Source organism: Drosophila kikkawai, chromosome X, assembly GCF_030179895.1.
Source record: "Drosophila kikkawai strain 14028-0561.14 chromosome X, DkikHiC1v2, whole genome shotgun sequence".
NCBI lineage: Eukaryota > Metazoa > Arthropoda > Insecta > Diptera > Drosophilidae > Drosophila > Drosophila kikkawai.
In genome coordinates, this window is record NC_091733.1 from 30516298 (window position 1) to 30538252 (window position 21955).

Consider the following 21955-nt stretch of genomic DNA (forward strand, 5'->3'; position numbering starts at 1 on the left):
TAATTGAAACTTGTTCCAGCCAAAATGGCCTTTAAGCCATGAGACATGTGATTGGTTAGCCTGATTTTGAAAGTAAAAATAACTAAGAAATTACAAGAATAAAAATAAAATTAAAAGTGGGATGTAGAAAATATATAAAATATATGTGAAAAATATAGAAAATATATAAAAAAATATGTAAAAAATATAGAAAATATATAAAAAATATATAAAAAATATATATAATATAATAAATATATGTAAAAACTATTTAAATTATAATAATAATATTTAAAAAATATATAACATTTTATATATATTTCATATATATTTTATATATTTTTTATAAATATTTCATATATAGTTTAGATATATTTTACACATTTTCTAAATATAAAATATATAAAATATATTATGAAAATATATCAAATATTTCCAAAACATATATAAAATATATAGAATACCATATATCCCCAAAATGTAAGAAAAATAAAAAATGAAACAAAAAAGAAATGGAAACTTCTTATTTATTTATTTATTTTTTTTAATATTATTATTTAATTTATAAAAACTTGTAAATATTAATGAAACTGGGTTATAAAAAAAATTTGTATTTAAAATATATAGAATATATATAAAAAATACATAAACCCCGCAAAAGAATAAAAAACAATTCTTCGATCGAATGAATAATGGAAAAATAAATAACCATTTCCCAGGAACCACTTTACTCAATTCTCTTCTTCTCTCTCTCTCTCTCTCTCTTTTTTTTTTTAATCATTAAGCAAAGGCAGATAAGCGATGGCTAAAAATTAATTCACTCGGCCTCCTCGGCCTCCTGATCCTTTTCAGTTAATTATTCCCGATGCCTGCAAGGAGTGCAGCCATTAATCTCATTCTACTTATTTGCATCCTCCAGCCTTCAGCCTAATCGGTTCCTTGGTTGCTTCTTCCCTTTAATCCTGGTTTACCTCCTCCCCTCCTCCCCATTTTATTTCTACCGCCGACGTGTCGCATTGTGGCCAAAATTTGTCATTTGCCGTGTGTTTAACATGCATATTGAATGGCACAAGTCCTGCCCTATCACAAAAAAAAAGAAAAGAAAAAAAAAACACCATAAGAGGCGGGGTCCTTGTACAACACACGTACGCACGGGACTCTGACTCCGGGAGCATTGTGTTAAATAATTAATTACAATCCATTAATTAATTAGACAACGCAACGGGGGTCATTAGGCTAAGCAGCAGCAGCGAGGGGAAGAGGGGTAAGGAGGAGGAGGCCAAGGGCTAAGGACCAAAGGCCGAAGGACAAGGGAAAACCAGAAAATAAACCAACTCGGTAGCAAGAAAGGAAAAAAAAAAAAAACGAAAACATTTTGATGCGACAGCTTGTACACATAATGCGACCATAATCAACAGCCTTTCTCTCTTTTTTTGCTGGCCTTTTTCGGTGTTTTTCCCTTCGTTTTTTTTTTATTAATATTATTATTATTTTGAGTAGGGCAGTTCTCATATTTTATTGCATACTGTTAGGCGTCAAAGAGTGTCATAATTAATGGCATTTTTTGGGCGATTTTTTTTCTGGGATTTATAGACTCAAGAATATACGAAATTAAGCTTTACTGGAGTTTATTATATAATTGCTGAAGTATACATTATTAGGAAGTTTATATTTAAACTATATGTTATGTTATATTTATTTAAAATTTAAATAAAATTTAAAAAAGATTCTATAATTCGATTTATCCATACATATTTTTAGAATCTTTTTAATAGTAAAAATTCTACTATGTGAACTCAAGGAAAAGTTAAAACTTATAAATTTATAAACTATATATATTAAATATTAATTTATAATTTTAATTTTCTATTTTAATTGATCTTCATCGATTTTTTTTTTCATTTAAAAAGAAAAAAGTTTCATTGAAAATCGATTTATTTATTCTTCTGATAATTATTTATATAATTTTAAATATATTTTTAAAATTTAAAAATCAATGAAATTAAGTATCTGTAATAAATATAAATGTAAATTTGGAATTATCGATTTTAATCGATTTATTTTTAGAATTTTTAAAGAAAAGACAAATTGAAAATCGATTTATTTGTTCTTCTGAAAATTATTCAAATAAATTGAAATATTAAATATTTTTATAATATATTTTCTTGATACATAATACTATAAAAACCCCCAAATGTCATTATTAAATTCTACATGCACATAACATGCACATTTTAAGGACACTCATCCTGCCAGAGTTTCGGCTTCCATCTAATTTCATTCACATCAAATTGAATATTTATTAGGTTCACGGAAATACTCTACCTCTTCCTGCTGTCTGTCTGTTCATTATGAATTCATGCTTTCGCCGATGCACAAAAATTTTTGCCAGGACACTTGTCAGCAGGACACTTGTCAATGGGACATTTTTACCTGGACATTTCCTTCGTTTTTTTCTCGTTTTATTTTCGCTTTGCCGCTACCCTTTGGCATTTGAGCGAAAGCTCACTGGTATTTTCAGGATCTCAGCAGGATCTCCCGCATCGATTATGCATCAATGTCTTGTCGTCCTCCGCCATTAAATTGAATTTTGCTATAAAATGGAGGGTGGCCAAACTTGGCCAAGAAGTAGTGAAAACTTTTGAGTAAAAACAATTGCATTATTGGCCACAGGAATGTGCGTCACTTGACCAGAAAGGGGGGATAGCTGAGGGGCGTAGCTGAGGGGCGGCCTGATAAATGACCATCAAGTGATGGTGGTCTGGAAATAGACCCCGAAGATGGAGCTCTCTGAAAGCTGTGGAGTGCAGCAAGCAAAATGCACTGCAGCTGCCACACACGGCGTATGCGCAATGTGAGAAGGCGAAGAAAAAAATACAAACACTCCTTCATACCCTCTCCTCTCCACCAACAATTGCAATATTTGGCAGCAAATTTTATAGCCCCGACTCGGCTTGGCACGAAATATCGAGTTCATTTATCAAGCCCCAGCAAATGTCCTGTGCGGTCCTGCGGTCTGTTTTCTCCTGCAAAAAAGCAAATTGGCAAATGAAACTGCAAGAAAAAAAAATAAACAGAAAAACCTGAAAGAAAACAAGGCAAGACTGTTGAAGAATCGAAAGGAAATACCCTAGAAAATAGGGAAATATTTAACATTTTCGATATTTGTAGATTGATATCGATTTTAATATTTAGATAAATTATTTTAAATCAATAGTTTTTTATATATAAAATTTTTTAAAATTAATTACAATATTACAATAGTTTTAATTTAATTTTCCATTTTAAATCGTTTTTTTAGTCGATAATTTAAATTTTTCTTAAGTATAGATAAATTAGTAATTTAACACTTAACTTTTTATATAATATTTTAGTACACGAAATAGAAAACTATCATATCGAATACCCTAATGTATAATTGAATTGAAACATAAATTTAAATATAATCGATATTTTCTAGGTTTTTTAAAACTGATATTTCAGTTGATGTTTTAGATACATTTTTTGGTTATCAGTTGCCATTATATTTAAGATATTCTCTTTTTCTAATAAAATATAAATAAATACCTCTAAAAATACCCTCTAAAAGCTGTCATGAAAATTGCAAATAAAACCCTCTCGACTTTCCCTCGATTTTCCCCAGTATTTGCCTTGCACTTTTGCCACAATTACTTTGATTGCTAATCAACTGCAAATGGCAAAGTGTTTGCAGAAAATAAAAACATAAAAAGAAGTAATAAAATAAAGAAAAGTAAAAAAAGAAAATTTAAGAAAAGAAAAGAAAATGAAATAAAATAAAAGAAAAGAATGGCAAGCAAGAAAAGAAAACTATCAATATGCGTCTCTCTCTTTTCAATCAATCATTTTCATGGAAAGTGTGTGAAAAATATATAATTGACAGCTAATATTTCGCATCTGCGACTGTCAGCACCGGAAAAAGCGAAACAAACAAGAGAAAAAATAAAAAGGGAAAGCCCCAGTGACATATTTTCGAATGCATCAGAGTTGCATCAGCTTGAAAGGAGCAAGAAAATATTTTTTTTCCTTTTTTTGGGTTAAGTCTCTCCGAGACAAACTCATCGATCAAACTGTGATAAAAAAATTTGATATAAAAAAATATTAAAAAATAAATGAAGTGTTAAGAGAAATTGTTATTAAGTTTATTTTATTCAGAGATTTATTTATTTATATATTTCATATTTTATATATATTTTTTATTTATCTATATATTTATATATATTTTTTTTTCAAGGTTTTTTTAGGCTAAATAAATATTTAAAATATATTTTATAGAAAAAATGTATCTCTATTTCCCCCCGAAATTCATTGAAATCTCCCCTTTCATAGAAATTTACAACGATTGAAGAGAGATACCAAAAGCCAAGTTCTTTTAAGGCTTCGGCTTTGGCTTGCTTTTGCTGCTGATTATTTTCCTGGTAGCCAGCGACAAAGCCAAGTCCTAGTCAAAGGACCTTCCAACACAGGCCTCCTTCATTCATAGCATTTCCAATTTCAACGAGCCAGTCCATAGGATCGCCTATTTTGCTGATGAGGGGCAAAACATTTTTGGCCAAGATTTCATTGTAATGAGAGAGAGAGTTGACTTTTCCAAGGGTACAGGCAGGATGAAAAAGTAAAGGACGAAGGGTGAACTCTTCCTCTCTCTCTCTCTCTCACTCTACCTCACTCTATTTCCCTCTCTATGCTCTATTCGCTTTCCGCCCACATCACAAGCGGTGCCACTCTTCGAAATTTGATTAAAACGCTTCCCTTTGAAGTGCACCCACACAGGATACTCCTTGGATCCTGCCAGCACAGATACACAACACAACACACATACACACACACGGCGACACAAAGTAGTGCCTGTGGTGGGCAGTGGCACCACGCCCACATGTGCTGCAAGCCAAACACTTTTGCGGGCCCACCGATTATAATTAATTTACTGCCACTTACAATTTTTAATTAAGCCGCCGTCGCGTTTCTGATATGTTGTATATATATATATGTAGGGACTATGTGCACTGAACGAAAAAACTGACAAAAGATGAAAGCCAAAATATATATTTTTTATTTAGTTGATGACGAGGAAAGCTTTTGCTTTATTGTTTATGCTGTATAGATTTTTGAAGATTTTTAATAGAGATTTTTAGATTTTTTTAAGATTAAATTTTACCAAAACAACATTTTTCACCAACATTTAACTACAACACTGATATTAATGTTTATACAAAGATTTTCAACAGCATTTATTTCTTTACAAAAATTTGAAGAAGCATATACACCAACAGTTTACTTATTTTACAACAACAACACCAACATTTTACCAATTTTACAACAACAACAACAAAATTTAACACCAACTTGTAAGGCCAAGAATCATTTACAACACGTTCCACACCAAATTTCCATAGCAAAATATTACACCAACGTAGAAATTAATATATAATTTTGATTTGTATAGCAGCATTTTTACACCAACGTTGGAAAAACTTTAAAAATATATTTTCGATTTGAATAACTTATTACACCAACGTTGCAATATTTTAGATATTTTTACACCAACGTTTCTCACCAATATTGTAAAAACTCCTAATACCAATATTTAGGAGTTACCATAGCTCGCTTTATTTTTTTCAGTGTCATTTCCTTTTGTTGCTCGTTCGCTTTTCTATATTTGCACACACTTCTCCGCGGAGAAAGTCGTCAGGGGAGAGAGGAGCGTAGAAGAAGAATCTGCTCAGAGCGAAGGGGTAATGAAAGGTTGCCTCGTTATTAACTGACAGATTGATTTACAATAGGGTTCTCCCTCTGCAATTACACACGATTACAGACGGAGGGAGAAAAGTATAAAGAATAGTGATTGATTGATTGATTGAGCAAGTGAGAGGTAATTGGAGATTTGAGATTGGTAATTCAATCATCTAAATTGGCCTGCTGCTCGGAGGCTAATTGCATAACCCACTCACAATCGAGGAGAGACTCTTTTTTCAAAATGAAGATATTAAATTTGAGAAAAAGTATCTTAAAGATACATCAACATTTATATAAAGTATATAGTTTATATATCTTTTAAGCAAATGGAAAATGTTTGCAACCCAAAAAAGCCTTTGAATATTTAAAAAAGAATATTATTTCGATACAACTACTAGCCCTTTGGGTATGCCAGAGAAAAGCGAGAAAATAAGAGAAAATGTGGAGAAAATGTAGAGAAATGTGGAGTGGAAAATGGAGAAAATTGACCACCAGTTTATTAGTTTGGCAAAAAAAATAAAGGAAAGACTAGGTTATTTCCCGTTTCTCTCTCTCTCTCGGCCGCAATCATAAAATGTTTTGATTCATTTGCAAGCTAAATTGAGGCAAAAGCATTTCAACTTTTCCTGGATTCCTGGCCCCCGAGGGCCAACACACTGGATGAAACGGGAACGGGAATGGGAAGAGGCCTGCCTGCCCAGCTTCCGCCGAGGCCAGGTGCAAAATGTTGAACTATCACTGGGTTGTGTGTGTGTGCCTTGCTTTTCGGGCTTCATTTTCAGCCATTGAAGCGTGCCAACGATTGAAAATTTAATTTCCCGCCTATGGGGAGGCTCTCTCTCAAATAAAAAAAAAGAAAAAGGAAAATATGAAAAATAGCAAGAGGGAATTGTGAAAAGGAAGAGCAGGCCATCGTATTTCCGTGGCAAGTGAGTTGAGTTTTGAACTCGAAAGCGGAATCGGAATCGGAATTGGAATCGGACTTGGACTCGGATGTGAATGAGCAGCGAGAGAAAGAGAGAGCTGTGAGTCCTGGGAGCTTGATTTTTTTTGCCATAATCGAAATTGGAATCATCAGACTGTATTTCCTGTGTCAACTGATTTTGTTTATTAAACAAAAAAGAAACTATACTCAACAAAAAGAGCAATATAATGTAGAAAGAAAGAAAGCTTATTTATGTGTTAATTATATATCCTTATGGGCCTTGACTTGACCTTCAAAGATTAACTTTTTAAATTAGTAATAAGGCCTTAAGGTAACCATCAAAGGATAGCTCTGAAAAATTAATATAAATAAATGAAAATAATTTTAAAAAAATACTAAAAAAAACTAAAAAATATAAAAAATTTATAAAAAATGTATAAAAAAAATATAAAACAAATATAAAGAAATATAAGTAACTAAAAAAAAAATTATAAATAAATATTAATAACTATAAATAAATATAAATAAAAATAAATAAATATAAAAAAAAATTAATAAATATAAAAAATTATACAAAATAAATAAATAAATATAAATAAATATATATAAATATAAACAAATCTAAAAAATATATAAATTAATATAAATAAATATAAAACAATATAAAAAAAATATAAGTAACTGAAAAATAAATTCAAAGAAATTTAAATAATTATTAAAAAGTATAAACAAATATAAATAATTGTAGATATATATAAAAAAATATTAATAAATATAAAAAAATATAATAAATATAAGCAACTATAAATAAATTATAGCTATAAACTATTCAATTGAACTCGCCTAAAATATAAAAAAAATATTAATAATGGGTTAGTTTATATAAAAATTTATATACTATATCCTTATATTCTCCATTTTTTTTTATATTCTTAAAAATATTAATCATAGATTATTATATTGCAGGCCTCTCAAAACGGCCACTGGGGCCGCCGCATCGTAAAAGCAGTCTACCAAAGCATCAGGAGGTTAAGCGACGCTTCCTGGAAATTTGTGATACGACCTTCTCGGAGGAGGTGAGGGCCGCCCTCCGATTGCCGGCCTTCGACTCATACGAGTGGGGCGACGCGGACGTCATCCACCTAATGCAAACGATGTTCGTTGAGCTGGGATTCATCGAGAAGTTTAGCATTCCGGTGGATACACTGCGCGAATGGCTCTACGAGGTCTACAAGCACTACAACGAGGTGCCCTTCCACAATTTTCGGCATTGCTTCTGCGTGGCCCAAATGGTGAGTGCATTTTTTTAAATTTTTTTATTGAAATATAAAAATATATCTAAAAAAATCCAGGGACAAGGCAGTAAATAGTGAGATATCGATACAAAGACCGATATATAAATCGATATTATAGTCATAGAGTCATAAAATATTGAAAATAATTATAAAGAAGTTATGAGGGGATCATTCATAAGGTTATATTTACAAAATAAAATATTCCAAAACATGAGAAATCCAGGGCTATGATGAAAAATAGTGATATATCGATACTTTATAGATATTTTAAGCTGAGAAGTAAATATAAATCGTAGTAAAAGTCATAATATATACAAACAAAATTTAATTTAATTTTTAAAAATTTAAAAATATTGTTGTTAGGTTAAATTTTAAATAAATTGCGTATAATATATTAATAAATACATTTTCTATATCTTTTTTTTTATATATAATTTTTAGCGCCATAAAAAATCGATATTTTTACGTTGCAATACAAATTTTATAAATCAATTTAATGTATTATTTTTTGGAATTAATATAAAAAACTTAATATAGTTTTAGGTAAGATTCAAAATTTAATAAATATATAAAATATAAATGAGATGAAAGAATAAGTTATCTAAAATTTATCGATAATATTGATATTTACAGTATTATTATAAATAATTTATTAAATACCATATTTTTCAATTTTACAATATTTTTGATACAATATTTTAAGAAATATTTTTACAGATATATCGATATTTTCACATAAAATTCTATTTTTTCGATATTTAAATTTACTTATTACAAGCGAACCCTAAAGGTCTTTAAAGAAGTCTCTCTCCCAGCCAGTGAAATCGGATAGGTTCTTAATGGGCTGCCCTGGGGGGCAACATTGTTGGGTCTATATTCCCTTTTTTCTGATATTTACTATTGAAAATTAAATCTCTTGTGTTTTTTTTTTTCTCTCTCTGAAATCGGATATGCCAGCTAGTTGTAGTTTCTGCCTTAATGGCTGTGCCGCATCTTGAAAGAGCCATTGTGTTTGTGATCTAATAATGTTGTCCTGCACATTATTAATAAAATACTTGAATGTGCACACAAAAACACAATAAATGTTTGCTATATATGTTTGTATATATGTATATATTTTTATATATATAATTTCATATAATATATGCAGGCTCACAGAGGCGGCAGACTCATAATGAATGCATGCTGAAGTAGGAATAAATGCCAAGAAGCAACCTTTCAATCGATATAATGTGAGCAGGACATGTGTATGTATATATATATATAATATATATATGTAAATATATGTATATGAATATATATATTCCATATCTCTAAGCCAGAGTCTTTTTTTTTCTCTTTTTCTTTGCACAATGCAATGCAAAAATAAACCAAGGCAAAGGTGTGTGTTTGTGTGTGGCTTAGGACAAGGCCTATTTTTAGCTGCCCAAAAAGATCCGTCCAAGATACAAAAGATATATACAACAAAATATACAAAGCTAAAAAAAAAAGATACAAAGATATATACTAAAGAAGAAACCAAGAAATTTGTTCCTCTTTTAAATAGCAAACCAACCAACACTTTTTTTTTTTTTGTGAGGTCAGGCCACTGGTCACTCACCCAGTGCAGTCCGAAAAAAAAAGAAAAAATAAATAAATAAAAAAAACGAAATACTAACCGAAAAAACCACCCCAAAAAAACCGCCCTGGAAAACAACCTTACCACCCACCCGGCGAGGACGAGCACTTAGGGCCAGCGACCCACTTGGCTGCTCAAGTGCCAACGGAACATTTTTTAACCTACATTTTTGGCAAATGAAAGTTGCCGCGGTGTTGTTGCATCTTTTGGCTACATTTTTTACCATTTTCTTGTATTTTTTTTTTAACTGAAAGATACCCATTAAAGAGAGGGTATATTGTTTTTACTGAAAATATCATAAAGATTAGAAAACCTTACTTAAACCTTTATGTTTTTCTAACTTAAATTTTGTTAAAACAACTAAACTAGCCGGATATTTTATTACCTGTTTTTTTCTCTGAAAAATAAATATTTTTTATTATTTTACTATTTTTCTAAACCCGAAAATATCCTTTAAAGAGAGGTTTTACACGGTTTAAAAGGAAAGTTTATGCAGACAAGGTTCTTAATTTAAGAAAATGTCTTTTCTTTTGGCTATTACTTTTTATTTTTTATAATATAGTTTTTTTTTTAACTCAAAAATACCCATTAAAACGAGGGTATAATGTTTTTACCTAAAACTTTCTAGAGATTAGAAATGCTTTTCTTGTGGCAACTACTTTTTATTTTTCATAAAATATTTATGTATATTTTTCTAATATTTTTAAAGACTGAAAATACCCCTTAAAGACAGGGTATTAACGGCTATATTCAAGTTAAGGAATTCTTTTGAGATAACTTTTCTTCTACTACTTTTTAATTTTTCCTTCACAAAAAAAGAAATATGAACTAAAATAGGATATTCTCCTTATTGCAGGGTATCCCTTATTCGTTAGTTTTACTTATATAAATATACCCAAAGCCCTTGGCATTATTTTTTTTGTAAGCTGTCTAATTTCCCTCTCTTTGTGGCTGCATAAAAATGAACTGAGAGATGAATTCAAATGCATTTTGCAGACAACGAAAACTTTTGCCACAAAGCGAGTTGCACTTAGGCAGGCTTCACTGTAAGGAAAACTCAACTTTCGATGGGAGGACTTGAAGACAAAAGACACAGAGACAAGAGAGAGAAACGTAAACGAAACGAAACGAAACGAAACGAAAAACTTTAATAAATTATTTTTTGCCAGGTAAAACAACAACAGGTAAAGGGGCGGGTAGGTGGGGGAGGAGGAAGAGGAAGAGGAAGGATGGGTTGTGGCAACAATGGCTGCCAATGCAAGTTGAAGTCAACAATATGTGTAGCTCTGTGTGTGTGTTTGTGTGTTTGTGTGGCAGAGAAACGTGCAGAAGGCGTGGCATCAAGTATACGCATCAAGTATACGCATCAAGTATACGCACGGTTGGCCAGGCAAAGCAACAACAAAAATAATATATATATATATTGCAGCCACAAGCGCAACTATGACAATCGCATTATTGCCTCTTTTTTTTTGAAGCTGCTGCTGCTCCCTTGTTAAATATGTTTGCCATAAACCGCAATATGTGCCAAACAGCAGCGAAAAATCAACAAGAAAACACAGGAGAACTGAGTTTACAAAACTTGTTTATTTTTTTTTATGAATTTTTATGGTTATTTTCGACCATGTTCAGGAATTGAATGGAAAAAATGCACTTTAAAAAGTGGGAAAAGAAATTTTTTGAAATATTTATTATTATATTTATATATAGAAATATTTTTAAAAATAAAAAAACTAACAACAACAAAGTATAAAACAAAAATATAATAAATAAAATAATAAATAAGAAAAATAAAATACAAAACTAATTAATAAAAAAAAGAATATAATAAGAAATAATAAATAAAAAAATATATAATAAAAAAAATATAAAAAACATAATAAATAAAAAAAACTAGCAACTAGCATATAAACATTAATAAAAAACTAATGTGATTAAAAATATATAAAAAATTTTAATTTTAAAAATCGATTAAATATCAAAACTTGACTCAAAAACTTATGTGAATAAAAATATAAAAAAATATTTAAGAAATTAATACCAAAAATGCAAACGACCCTGTAAATAGTAATTAAAAATGTAAAAAATATTATAAATATATAAATATTTTTTTTTATAAATAATAAATACATATTAAGAACTTTAACAGCTTGAAAAATTATGCTGAATTTTGATTTTCCAATTGATCCTGTGGACCTACCACAAACTAAAGTTTCTCCTATAAAAAAAAGCTTGAAGGCTCAAAGGATATTGGCCTTCAAAAATCCTTAAAAATTTTCGACCTTCTGCTGCTTATTCCGTTATTCCTTTTTTAAGTTTTTCTTCTCTTTTTTTTTGTATTTTTTTTTCTTCCATTTTTATCGCTGCCCAGCGATCCATATGCGTTGTTGCGTATTTTACAATTCAATGGGGGGAATGCCCATTTGCATAGGCGAGTCATGTCCATAAAACTAACAGCTGCGGTTAAAATAATAGAAGTGTTACTTTGGAAAGAATAAACCCAGTAAATAAACATTAAAAACAAAGTTATAAACAACAAAGTACTTGGTTTAAATTGGCTATAAACAAAGCCACAGCTTGGTTAAATTTCAGTTTAAAGGAAAAGGTATAAGAAAAGGCTGAATTTTTCTTTAAAAACTAGTTTTTTGAATTGGGAAACATTAATTTTAATATGATTAATATATTATTTAATAAAGAGAAACATTATAAAGAAATATAAATATAAATCTCAATTAAGTAAATAAAATAAATGAATTAAATTCAATTATAATATAATAATTAAAAATAAATAAATAAATTTATAACAAAAACCAATATAATAATAAAATAAGTAAAAATTTATTATAATAAAAATTAAATAAAATAATATATTACAATATAATATTTAAAAATTAATAAATTAAATTAATAAAAATAAATAAACAAAATAATAAAAATAAATTATAAAAAAGTGTATAATATAATAATATAAAATGAAAAAAAAAAATTTATTATAAAAATAAAATATTATAAACTATAATATGTTTGTATAAATATATATAAATTAATACATAAAATATATAAATAAATATTATCTAATATTTCATATATTTATTTATATTTAAAATTTAATTTTATTTAAAATTATAAGATTTTCCCTTTAAAATTATTTATTTACTTGCCGTTTTATAAACAAAATAATACTACAATTTCCACCACATTTATTTCTGCTGTATGCTGAGTAAGTGTAAGTGTATGTGTATGCATGTATGTGCTTGTGTGTGTGTGTATTTGTAAGGACTCTGGGCTCGCAGGACATGACAGTCAAGCCGTTAAGCGGCTTTTGGGCGCAAACCCACAAACAAGCGAAACAAAAATCCGGCGGCAATCAAAAAACAAAAAAAAAAAAAGAAAAACGAGCGTAAATTTAAATTATTGAACGGAAAACTCCCCCAGCTCCATCTCTCTCTTCCCCCCACTGCATTTTCCAGAGGGAAAGGCAGCCTGACCAAACACTTTGACTAATTTCCATTGGCTGCACTTTTCATCTAACGCTGCCGTTGATTTCCTTGGTGTATATTTGTTCGCTGAAAAGTTTTCCAACAAGCGGAAAATGCAAAGGAACACACGTCCCCCCCCCCCAACCTCCCTTTGGGAAAATCGGGGAGGTGTTTGTGGGCTGCGTTGTCTGCGTCTGTTTGTTGACAATGAATTTAGATAAACTTGCGAAATTCGAAACGCAAACAGCATTTGCATTTGCATAAATTTATAGCACCACAGCACCAGCGCGCCTCCCTCCCCAGCTATTTCCCCAGTGAGATTTTGTTTTTGCACTACATACACACATATATATATGTATATGTATAGTATATACCCCTTTCGTTCGCACTTAATGCCAAAGTAAACGCAATGGCGGCAGAAAGTTGTGCAACAACTTTTACGACCAGAGACCGCCCCCCCGAAAAGTCTTTCCGCGAAATTCTTGTCTCAACTGGGTATGTATGTGCATAATCGAAATAAATATCGATAGCTTAATATATCGAATGTAATCGTTTTTATAGGGGTTTGCCGAAATAATTTAAATTTATTTTTATTTATTTATTTATCTAAAGCTAACAAATAGTATTAAACTAAGAGCTAACAATTGGTAAAGAGCCATAGCATCTAAGGCCTTCGGCTCATAATTTAAATTTACTGTTCAAAATATTATACAAAATTAAATAAAGTAATTTTAAATTAAATATTTTGATATTGCCTTTAAAATTACAATGCAAATAATTATCAAATTAAATATTGAATAGGAAAAATCGAAAAATAATATTGAAAATTATTTAACAAATATCGTAAATTCAGAAAATATCGATAAAATATCGAAAAACTCTGAAATATTAAAATCGGCATTCAAATCACAAAATAATTACACGATAAATATTGAAAATTGCTACAAAGAAATATCGACAAATATTTAAAGTTTTTTATCAATAAATATCGAAAAATATCAAAGAAATTTTTTTTTAATATTTAAAATCAGCTTAAAATTCATAATTTATTGATTTTTATTGATCAAATATCACAAAAATACCCAACAAAAATTAAAACTTAAAGCTTCAAAAATATATTTTATATATTTTCGATATTTCTCGACCATCGCTAGACCTGGCCACCATCACCACTGCAGTCTTTTTTGTGCAACTTTAGTGCCAAGAGCTGGGCAAAGTTTGCTTCGCTTCAATTGAACGCTGTTGAAATTCCTTAAGGGGAATCCTTTGCCAAACCAAAAAAGAAAAAAAAATCGAGAGGGGGTAGGAGGGGGTATATAGTAAGTGTGGCCTGGTGGTCCTTCCACTCGTAATTGCAAAGGACTTGCAGCAGACAAATTAAGTTCGCAGGCAGAAAGTAAAAGTAGGAGCACCAAGGACCACAGGCAGATCAAAGAAAGGGTGAACATTGAGGGAAATGTTATAGGAAATTTAATGAAAAATATTTAAGAAAAATTGTAAATTATGTAAATAATATTTTGTATTGTTTATTATATTTTAAAAAATATTTTATTTTTAAAAAATTAAGCAATTATCAAGGGACTATATAATAATTTACTTTAAAAATATATTTTTTAAGAGGTTTCCCCTGCATTATTTTTGCTTGTATTTAATAATTATTTTATATATTTAATAGTAATTATATTATATTTATAATACAGAAAATATTTAATATTATATATTTATCCTTTGGTTACTATTTCCAGATGTATGCCATAACCCGTCAGGCGAATCTACTGAGCCGCCTGGGCGATCTGGAGTGTCTGATCCTGCTGGTGTCCTGCATTTGCCATGACTTGGATCATCCCGGCTATAACAATATATATCAGATTAATGCTCGCACTGAGCTGGCACTCAGGTGGGTGTTTTCTTTTTTCCCCCCTTGAGGGGTATTTTTAATTGCAAAACTGCGAAGGAGTCGTATATTCTTGATCAGCATCAACAGGCGAATCATTGTAGCAATTTCTGGAAGAAAATAAATTTTTGAAATTTTTTTCAAGATTTTATAAGAAATTTAAGAACATTTAAGAAAAAATCTTGATTTTTTTTATTTAAAAATTTAGTATGCAGATTCATTAACTGCATAAAAACTAAGACAAACCCGTTTTCCGAATTGAATTTAATGCTTTTTTGGCTTAGTTATGCATTTTTTAAATTTAGATTTTTTTCCAAAAATAATAAAAAAAAATTAAACACTTTCAAAATTAAAACAAAATTGATTATGTATATTTTTTTTTTTTTATATTTTAAAAAATATTTTGAAAATCATTATTTATCTATTTAAAATTATTTAATATTATCAAAATATTTTATTTAATATTATTTAAATATTTAATTAAATATGAACACAATATTTAATATTTTATTATTAATTTTATATATTAATTATCTTTTTTAAATTCGGCGAACTTCCAGGGTATTCGAAATTCAGCTTCCCAAAGTTACCTTTCTTGCTAGTTTTTTGTTTTATATTTATAATAATTTTAATAATTTGATTATCAACTTTTCACAGATACAATGACATCTCGCCGCTGGAGAACCATCACTGTTCGATAGCCTTCCGCCTGCTGGAGCATCCCGAATGCAATATATTCAAGAACTTTAGCCGCGATACCTTCAAGTGAGTTAAATTTTTATGATTTATTTAATATATGAAATTATTATATACGATTATAGACTATATAAGAAAGAGACCCTGACCCTATCCCCGATTTAAGCTTATATTATATATGGTATGTGAGTGTGTGTGCAGTTTCTGGGGCAATTTTAGTGGCTCCTGGTGGGTCGTCGCTCGTCGTCGTGGCTCAATTAATTGCCAATTGCCGGGCTTGGGCCACTTTATGCACCGCACGTACAAAATGGCGTTGCAATAAACGCTCGCCCCATTGCCGTGGTAATTAACAGCTATAGCTACCAGCTGTAACGCCCACCTTGCACCGCCCACATTTGCCCACCACCACCACCCACCCACTTGACCCAGTCCCCGAAAAACAAAAGGAGCAAAATAAGTGCAATCCTTGCCAAGGCACGACTGTGAAATCTATTGATTTGCTATTTAAAAAGAGAAATTCCCAGGCATTAATAAGGCGAGAAGAAAACTGTGGAGACTGCGTAAATACCTCGCAATTTAAAAAACATATACTACTTCCAACAAATATCCCTTCGAGGGTATTCCTCGCGCATAAGCAGAAAAGTTGAAACAAAAAAAAAAGCCAAGTTAAACCTTGAAGCTGGAATGAATGTCTTGGGTGTTGCTCCTGTTTCCTTCTTATGCTTTTCTTTGGGGGTTTTTCCCCAGTTCTCTTTTTTTTCTGAGTTTTTCCACTGATTTTCTTCGGGTTTTTCCCGCGCTGCCAGTGGTTGGTTTGCGAATGAAGATTAAGCTGTAATTGGCCAGGACACGACATAATCCCGGCGTTTCAGCCAGGACCTTTTGGCCTCACCTTTACCTTTGTTCGAGTGCAATTGAATGCCGTCGAACAATTACCGCAGAACAATCGATGTTACAAGTAATTAAATTAAATCGAAACCGATTCACTAGCTACTTAATTGACGAAAGGGAATATTTATAAACAAACAGAGAGCAGAGGGGGTTTTTTTGTAGTTAAAAAAATATATATATGGAGGTTTATTAAAGGTTTTTTGGCAAAGGGAAATATTGCAAAATTATAATTAAAATTAAAAGCTTCGAAAATATTAGTACAGCCAAAAAAATGAATTTACCACTTAAAATAAATTAAGATAAATATACAAATTGAAGATATATACAAAAAAAATATATTTAAAATAATTATAATTAAAATTAAAAGCTTTAAAAGTATTTTCAAAGCCAAAATTAATAAATAAACAAATTAAAATGAAGTAAGATAATTAAAAAGATTTAAGATCTTAAAAAAATTCATTTTATAAAATAAATTTAAAGATGTTTACAGGAAAAATAACTAAAAACACATTAAAAATAAAATAACTTATGTATTTTATTACAATTAAGGCTTAATTGAATTTTAAAACTTAAAAAAACTTGCTAAAAATCTATAAACATAAATAGATTAACAAATTAAAATAAATTAAGATAAATATTAAGATTTAAGATCTTAAAGAAATAATTTTTACAAAATAAATCTATAAACAAAAAATCTATAAAAAAAAACAATAGGAAACATTTTTTTAAGTAAAATTGAAAGCTTAAAAATATTTTTACAGCTAAAATAAATTAATTATTAAACTAAAATAAATTAAAATAAATATAAAGTTTCAAGATCTTGAAGATATTCCTTTTTAAAAATACATTTAAAGCTGTTTCCAGTAACAATAATTAAAAACTCATTGAACCCTAATTTATTTAACCCCAACTAAGCCTTAATTTAATTTTAAAAATTATAAAAAATCTAATAAAACTTAGCAAACAAGTTTTCTTGTTTTTTTTTTTTAATCTTTTGCCACAGATTACGCGTTTATATAATAAAGCTATTTTGATGGCTTAGCGTAGCTTTTTCCGCGCTTAACTTGACCCCCAACTCCACGAGCATTTTCCGCCTTTTTCCCGAGGTTTTCCAAGGTTTATTTTTTTTTTATTTCATTTTATTTTTTTCCTGCACACTCATTGCATGCATTTTATATTGGAAAATATTCCGCAAACACTAATTAAGTGGATTAGCCAGCGAAATGCTTTCTCTCCATCCTTTTAGCCATGACTTTGAGGGGGGTGGGGAGAGGGAAATGGAAAATGGGAGACACAGCGGGGTGGGTGATGAGCATCACAAGGAACGCAATCAGTGGAGAAGAGAGTTGGCATTTTCCACCTCCTCATTTTCCATAGACCCCCCCAAACACTGTCATTTTCCTTGGCAAGTTTTTGGCGTGCATAAACTATTGGGGGATACTTTTGGGAGTTTTTGATGGCAAAACTTGTCGGCATATGCCAGGCATCATCATCAGTGGGGGAGTGTAGAAGAAAATGCTAAGGAAAATGTAGAGGAAAATGCTAAGAAAGCTAGGAAAGCTAAGGCAAATGTTAAGGAAAATAGTAAGGATAAAGCCAAGGCTGAAACTGAGGAAAATGCTAAGGAAAACTGCTTGGGAAAATAGCTAAGGGAAAATTCAAGAGAAGGGAGGGGGGGAGGGTGGTGTGTGTGTCAGTGCCAACAATCTGCAAACAGTTGTCATTGCAATTATTAAGCATTATGTTTATGTTGTCTTCAGGCAGCCCAGACAGGCCTGGCATTTTGCAATTTCCCAATTTCCCATTTGTCTTTTGTAATTATTTCCAAAACTAAATAAGCAACTATTGTTACATCATTTTGGCTTGGTAATGCTTGGAATAATAGCCTCTAAGTCTTAGTTATTATGTCTTGGTTAAAAGGGGGAAATTTTAAGGAAATTCTAGAGAAAATTGCAGCGAAAAATAGTTGCAAATTTAAACAAAAAATTAACTTTTTATATAAAAAATATAGTAAATTATTTTATATTTTTATATATATTTTTTTATTTATTAAATGTAAAATAAATAATAATACAAAATATAAAAATAATAATAATGATATTTGGAGATAAATATAAAATAATAAATAATTATTTTAATTTAATTTAAATAATATTTGTACATTAATTTTAATTTTTTGGAATAAATAAAATTAAATTAAAGTAACACTTGTCATTTTCCGCCTTGTGAAATGCAGAGCAGCTGCCTGAACACCTGCCCCTTCAACCCACACACCTCTCCCTTCACCCCAAACACCTTTCCCACCCTCCCACTCTCCTTCCCCTTCCCTTGACACACAGATTTTCCACCCTATTTCCCTTCAACTATTCTTTTATTCATTTTTTTCTCCTTGTTTTTTTTTTTGTGCCTGCCTTTTGATTTTTTCTGTTGCATACTTTTTGGGGGCAATCTCTTCAATATTTCGGCAATATTTGATGTGTCTGTATGTTGTGTGTGTGTGTGTGTGGGGGGGGGGGGGGAAGGGAGCAAGGGGGCGTGGCCATAACCCCGTTAGGTGGGGTTGCATTTTATTTGATTGCGGCCAACCGCCAATTTCAGGACAAACCAAAACAAATATGCTGCACTTCTAGGGGGGATTTTTCCAAGGAAAATAGAAAAAAACAATAACAAATAAATAGGAACTACAAAACCAATATGAAAATACAGAAAATACAAATAAAAAAAAAAACAGAAAATAAAAGAAAATAGAGAGAAATAAAGATACTATAGCGCAAGAAATATTAAATACAGTTGGTTTTGCATAGCTAAAGTTATTTTTATTATTTTTACTTATATAATTATATATATACATTTAACATAGAATTTTTTTAATATTTTTTAAGGATTCCTTTTCAAAATTTTTCATATAAATATTAATATTTAATATTAATAATAATTAATATTTATTTTATAACAATTTTTTTATGTATTTATCAAATTGTTATAATAATAGTTATTATTATTATTAATATTAGTTAATAATAATTAATATAAAATTAATTATTGTTATTTAATAATTAATATTTTTACAACAATTTTTTTTTTATAAAAACGCAATAATTAGACATTAAGATTAATTCATTTTAATCAAAATTAATTAATTATAACTAACAAATTTATTAAAAATAATTAACATTTTTACAACAATTTATTTATTTATAAACAAAAAAAAAACAATATTTAAACCTCGAAAAAAGATCACCAAATGCGACACTTGTCGGCGGGATTCATGCGGCTCCCCGCTTTGCACTGAAAGGCCTCAACGAACTCGGGCAGATTGCCCAGGACATTGTTGACCCTCTCGGCGTGTCCTGCGTGCTGCTGCTGCTGCTGCTGCTGAGGCGTGGTCCCACCTTTCGTCCCCGTTGCCGCCACTCCACACCAATTCTGGGCAAAGGCCACAAAGAAACTCCGCAGATTCTCCTGCTGGCCAGCCTCCTCCTCCTTCTCCTTGCTCCCTCTCTTCGCCAGATGAGTGTCCAATGCCAACCGTAGACCCTCGCTATCCGCTATATTCTCGTTGACCGTCAAGGTGGCATTGCTGTAACGATTGCCCAGGTAACAGATGGCCCTCAAGCCAAACCTGATGATGGCTCTGGCCGGCCACTGGCCATTGGCCAGCTGCCCTCCAGCATCGTAGTTAATGCCATCATAGTCAAAGGCATGAACCATCTCATGGGCCATAATATAACCCAAACCGGCGGAGAAACGAGCCTGGAAATGCTCTAAATCCTGGCTGCACTCCTGCTGCTGCAGCAGCGTGGAGACCATCAGCCCCAGCGGCAACTCGATGCGATTCAGTTTGAGGCGATAGTAGGCATTCACGGCCAGAGGATCTGCAGGAGCAGCAACCACAGGTTCACCAAAGACCTGCCGGAACTCGATCCGAGCCTGGTTGAGGGACAATTGCATCAGGGTTTCATCCCAAGTGGTGGTATTGGTGGGTAAACCTCCTCCTCCTCCGCCCTCTTGTAGCCTAGGTGTTACAAGCCTCATGGCTCTTAGCTTCTCCCTGGCCAATTGACGGGTTTTTTGATCCTGTTCAAACACCTCGGTGGCATTCAAAGCCAACTCAAATTGCTGTTTGAGATCCCTAAACATCAAGGTTATCCTCTGGACAGCTGTATCATATTCCTCGCGATAATTTTCACCCAAAACCAATTCCATTTGTAGTCTACCCAAGGCACCGGGCATCAAGCGACGCAACTGCTGAATGCAATGATCCCGCTGGGAGCTCAAATTCTCATCGTCATGCATCCGCAGCTCAAAGTGAGCTGGAAGCTGGAGTAGCAGCCAAGTAGACAGGATCAAGGGATCTATTCTATTCGAATTTAAGATCCTCTGAAGACCTATTAAGTACTCCTTATCGGCCACAATCAGCAGACTAGATTCATCCCAATCCAAACCTTGAAGCAGGATTCCAAAGTAACGTTTAAGTTGGAGTTGAGGCACTTGCTGATCCCATTCCCTCAAGACTTGAGGCTCTCGTAGGACCAGTGTTTGCTCCACATCCTTGGGCAATAGATGTCGCAGACTCTGTTCGAATTCAATAAGACGTTCGGCCAGAAGGGCTGCCCTTCGCACTCGTAGACCCATTTCGATGAGCAGGATTTTGAGATAACGCTGGTAGAGGAACTCACTCATGGTGTCCTCGCCCAAGAGATCAAAGCGGGGTGGTAGGAGGTAGAAGATTCTTTGCTCTGCCGACTGCCAGTTGTCCTGGACGAGGAGACGCCAAAGGCCCTGGGCACCATGCTGACGGAGGGCGGCATTGGCCAGGACCCAGTCGAAGGAGGGGGAGGAGGAGGATGTTGACGAGGAGGAGGAGAAGGCTGACGTCGATGACCTTGAGGAGGAGGAGTAGTCCGAGGCTGATCTCGAAGATGAGGAGTACCCATTTCCCATCTCAGAGGCCGAAGAATTCCTCTCCAGCAATGGAAAATTAGCTCCACTCCTGGCCATTGCCTCGGTGTAAGAGCTTAGGGTTTGACCAGCCGCCAAACAGCTTCTGTAGTAGTTACCCAAATGAGGTCTAGATCCCTCCATAGCATCTCCTTTCTCAAAATAACGAATCAACTTGAGCTTTAGGTTGGCCTTCCACTGGGAGTGCTTGTCATGGGCACCCAAATTCCTTTGGAAAACATTTGCATACCAATTGCCGCAGGCATGCTGATAGAAATTCTCACACGGTGACTCCTCCGTATCCATGTCCTGCTCCTGAAGCTGCCGACAGTCCTGGGTATTCACAGGCATCCCCAAGAGTGCCGTTAGGAGTAGAGGAATGATCGTGGCGTTGAGGAGCTCCATAGCATCGGCTTTGCTTTTTGTTTACCAACTGAATCGCACTCTCTCTGTGTCCAAGTTCCAAGTTCTAATCCGCATCCA

The 21955-nt window shown here is 32.0% G+C and overlaps 2 protein-coding genes across 2 annotated transcripts in view; one reads left to right on the forward strand and one right to left on the reverse strand.

Moving 5' to 3' along the window:
- The window catches only part of Pde9 (phosphodiesterase 9), a 136997-nt gene that overhangs the window by 101934 nt on the left and 13108 nt on the right, over positions 1-21955 (forward strand). Inside the window, exons 5-7 of the mRNA XM_070288729.1 lie at positions 7610-7950; positions 14796-14947; positions 15602-15709. Of these exons, the coding sequence (XP_070144830.1) occupies positions 7610-7950; positions 14796-14947; positions 15602-15709 (601 nt within the window). The remainder of the gene's footprint in view (positions 1-7609; positions 7951-14795; positions 14948-15601; positions 15710-21955) is intronic.
- On the reverse strand, positions 19631-21928 carry Nep6 (Neprilysin 6). Its single transcript, XM_017174444.3, has one exon. The coding sequence runs from the start codon at positions 21875-21877 to the stop codon at positions 19769-19771; it is 2109 nt and encodes a 702-aa protein (XP_017029933.1). The 5' UTR covers positions 21878-21928; the 3' UTR covers positions 19631-19768.

Excerpts from the sequence above, each read along its gene's own strand:
- Nep6 (XM_017174444.3), bottom strand. The coding sequence starts at position 21,877 with ATGGAGCTCCTCAACGCCACGATCATTCCTCTACTCCTAACGGCACTC.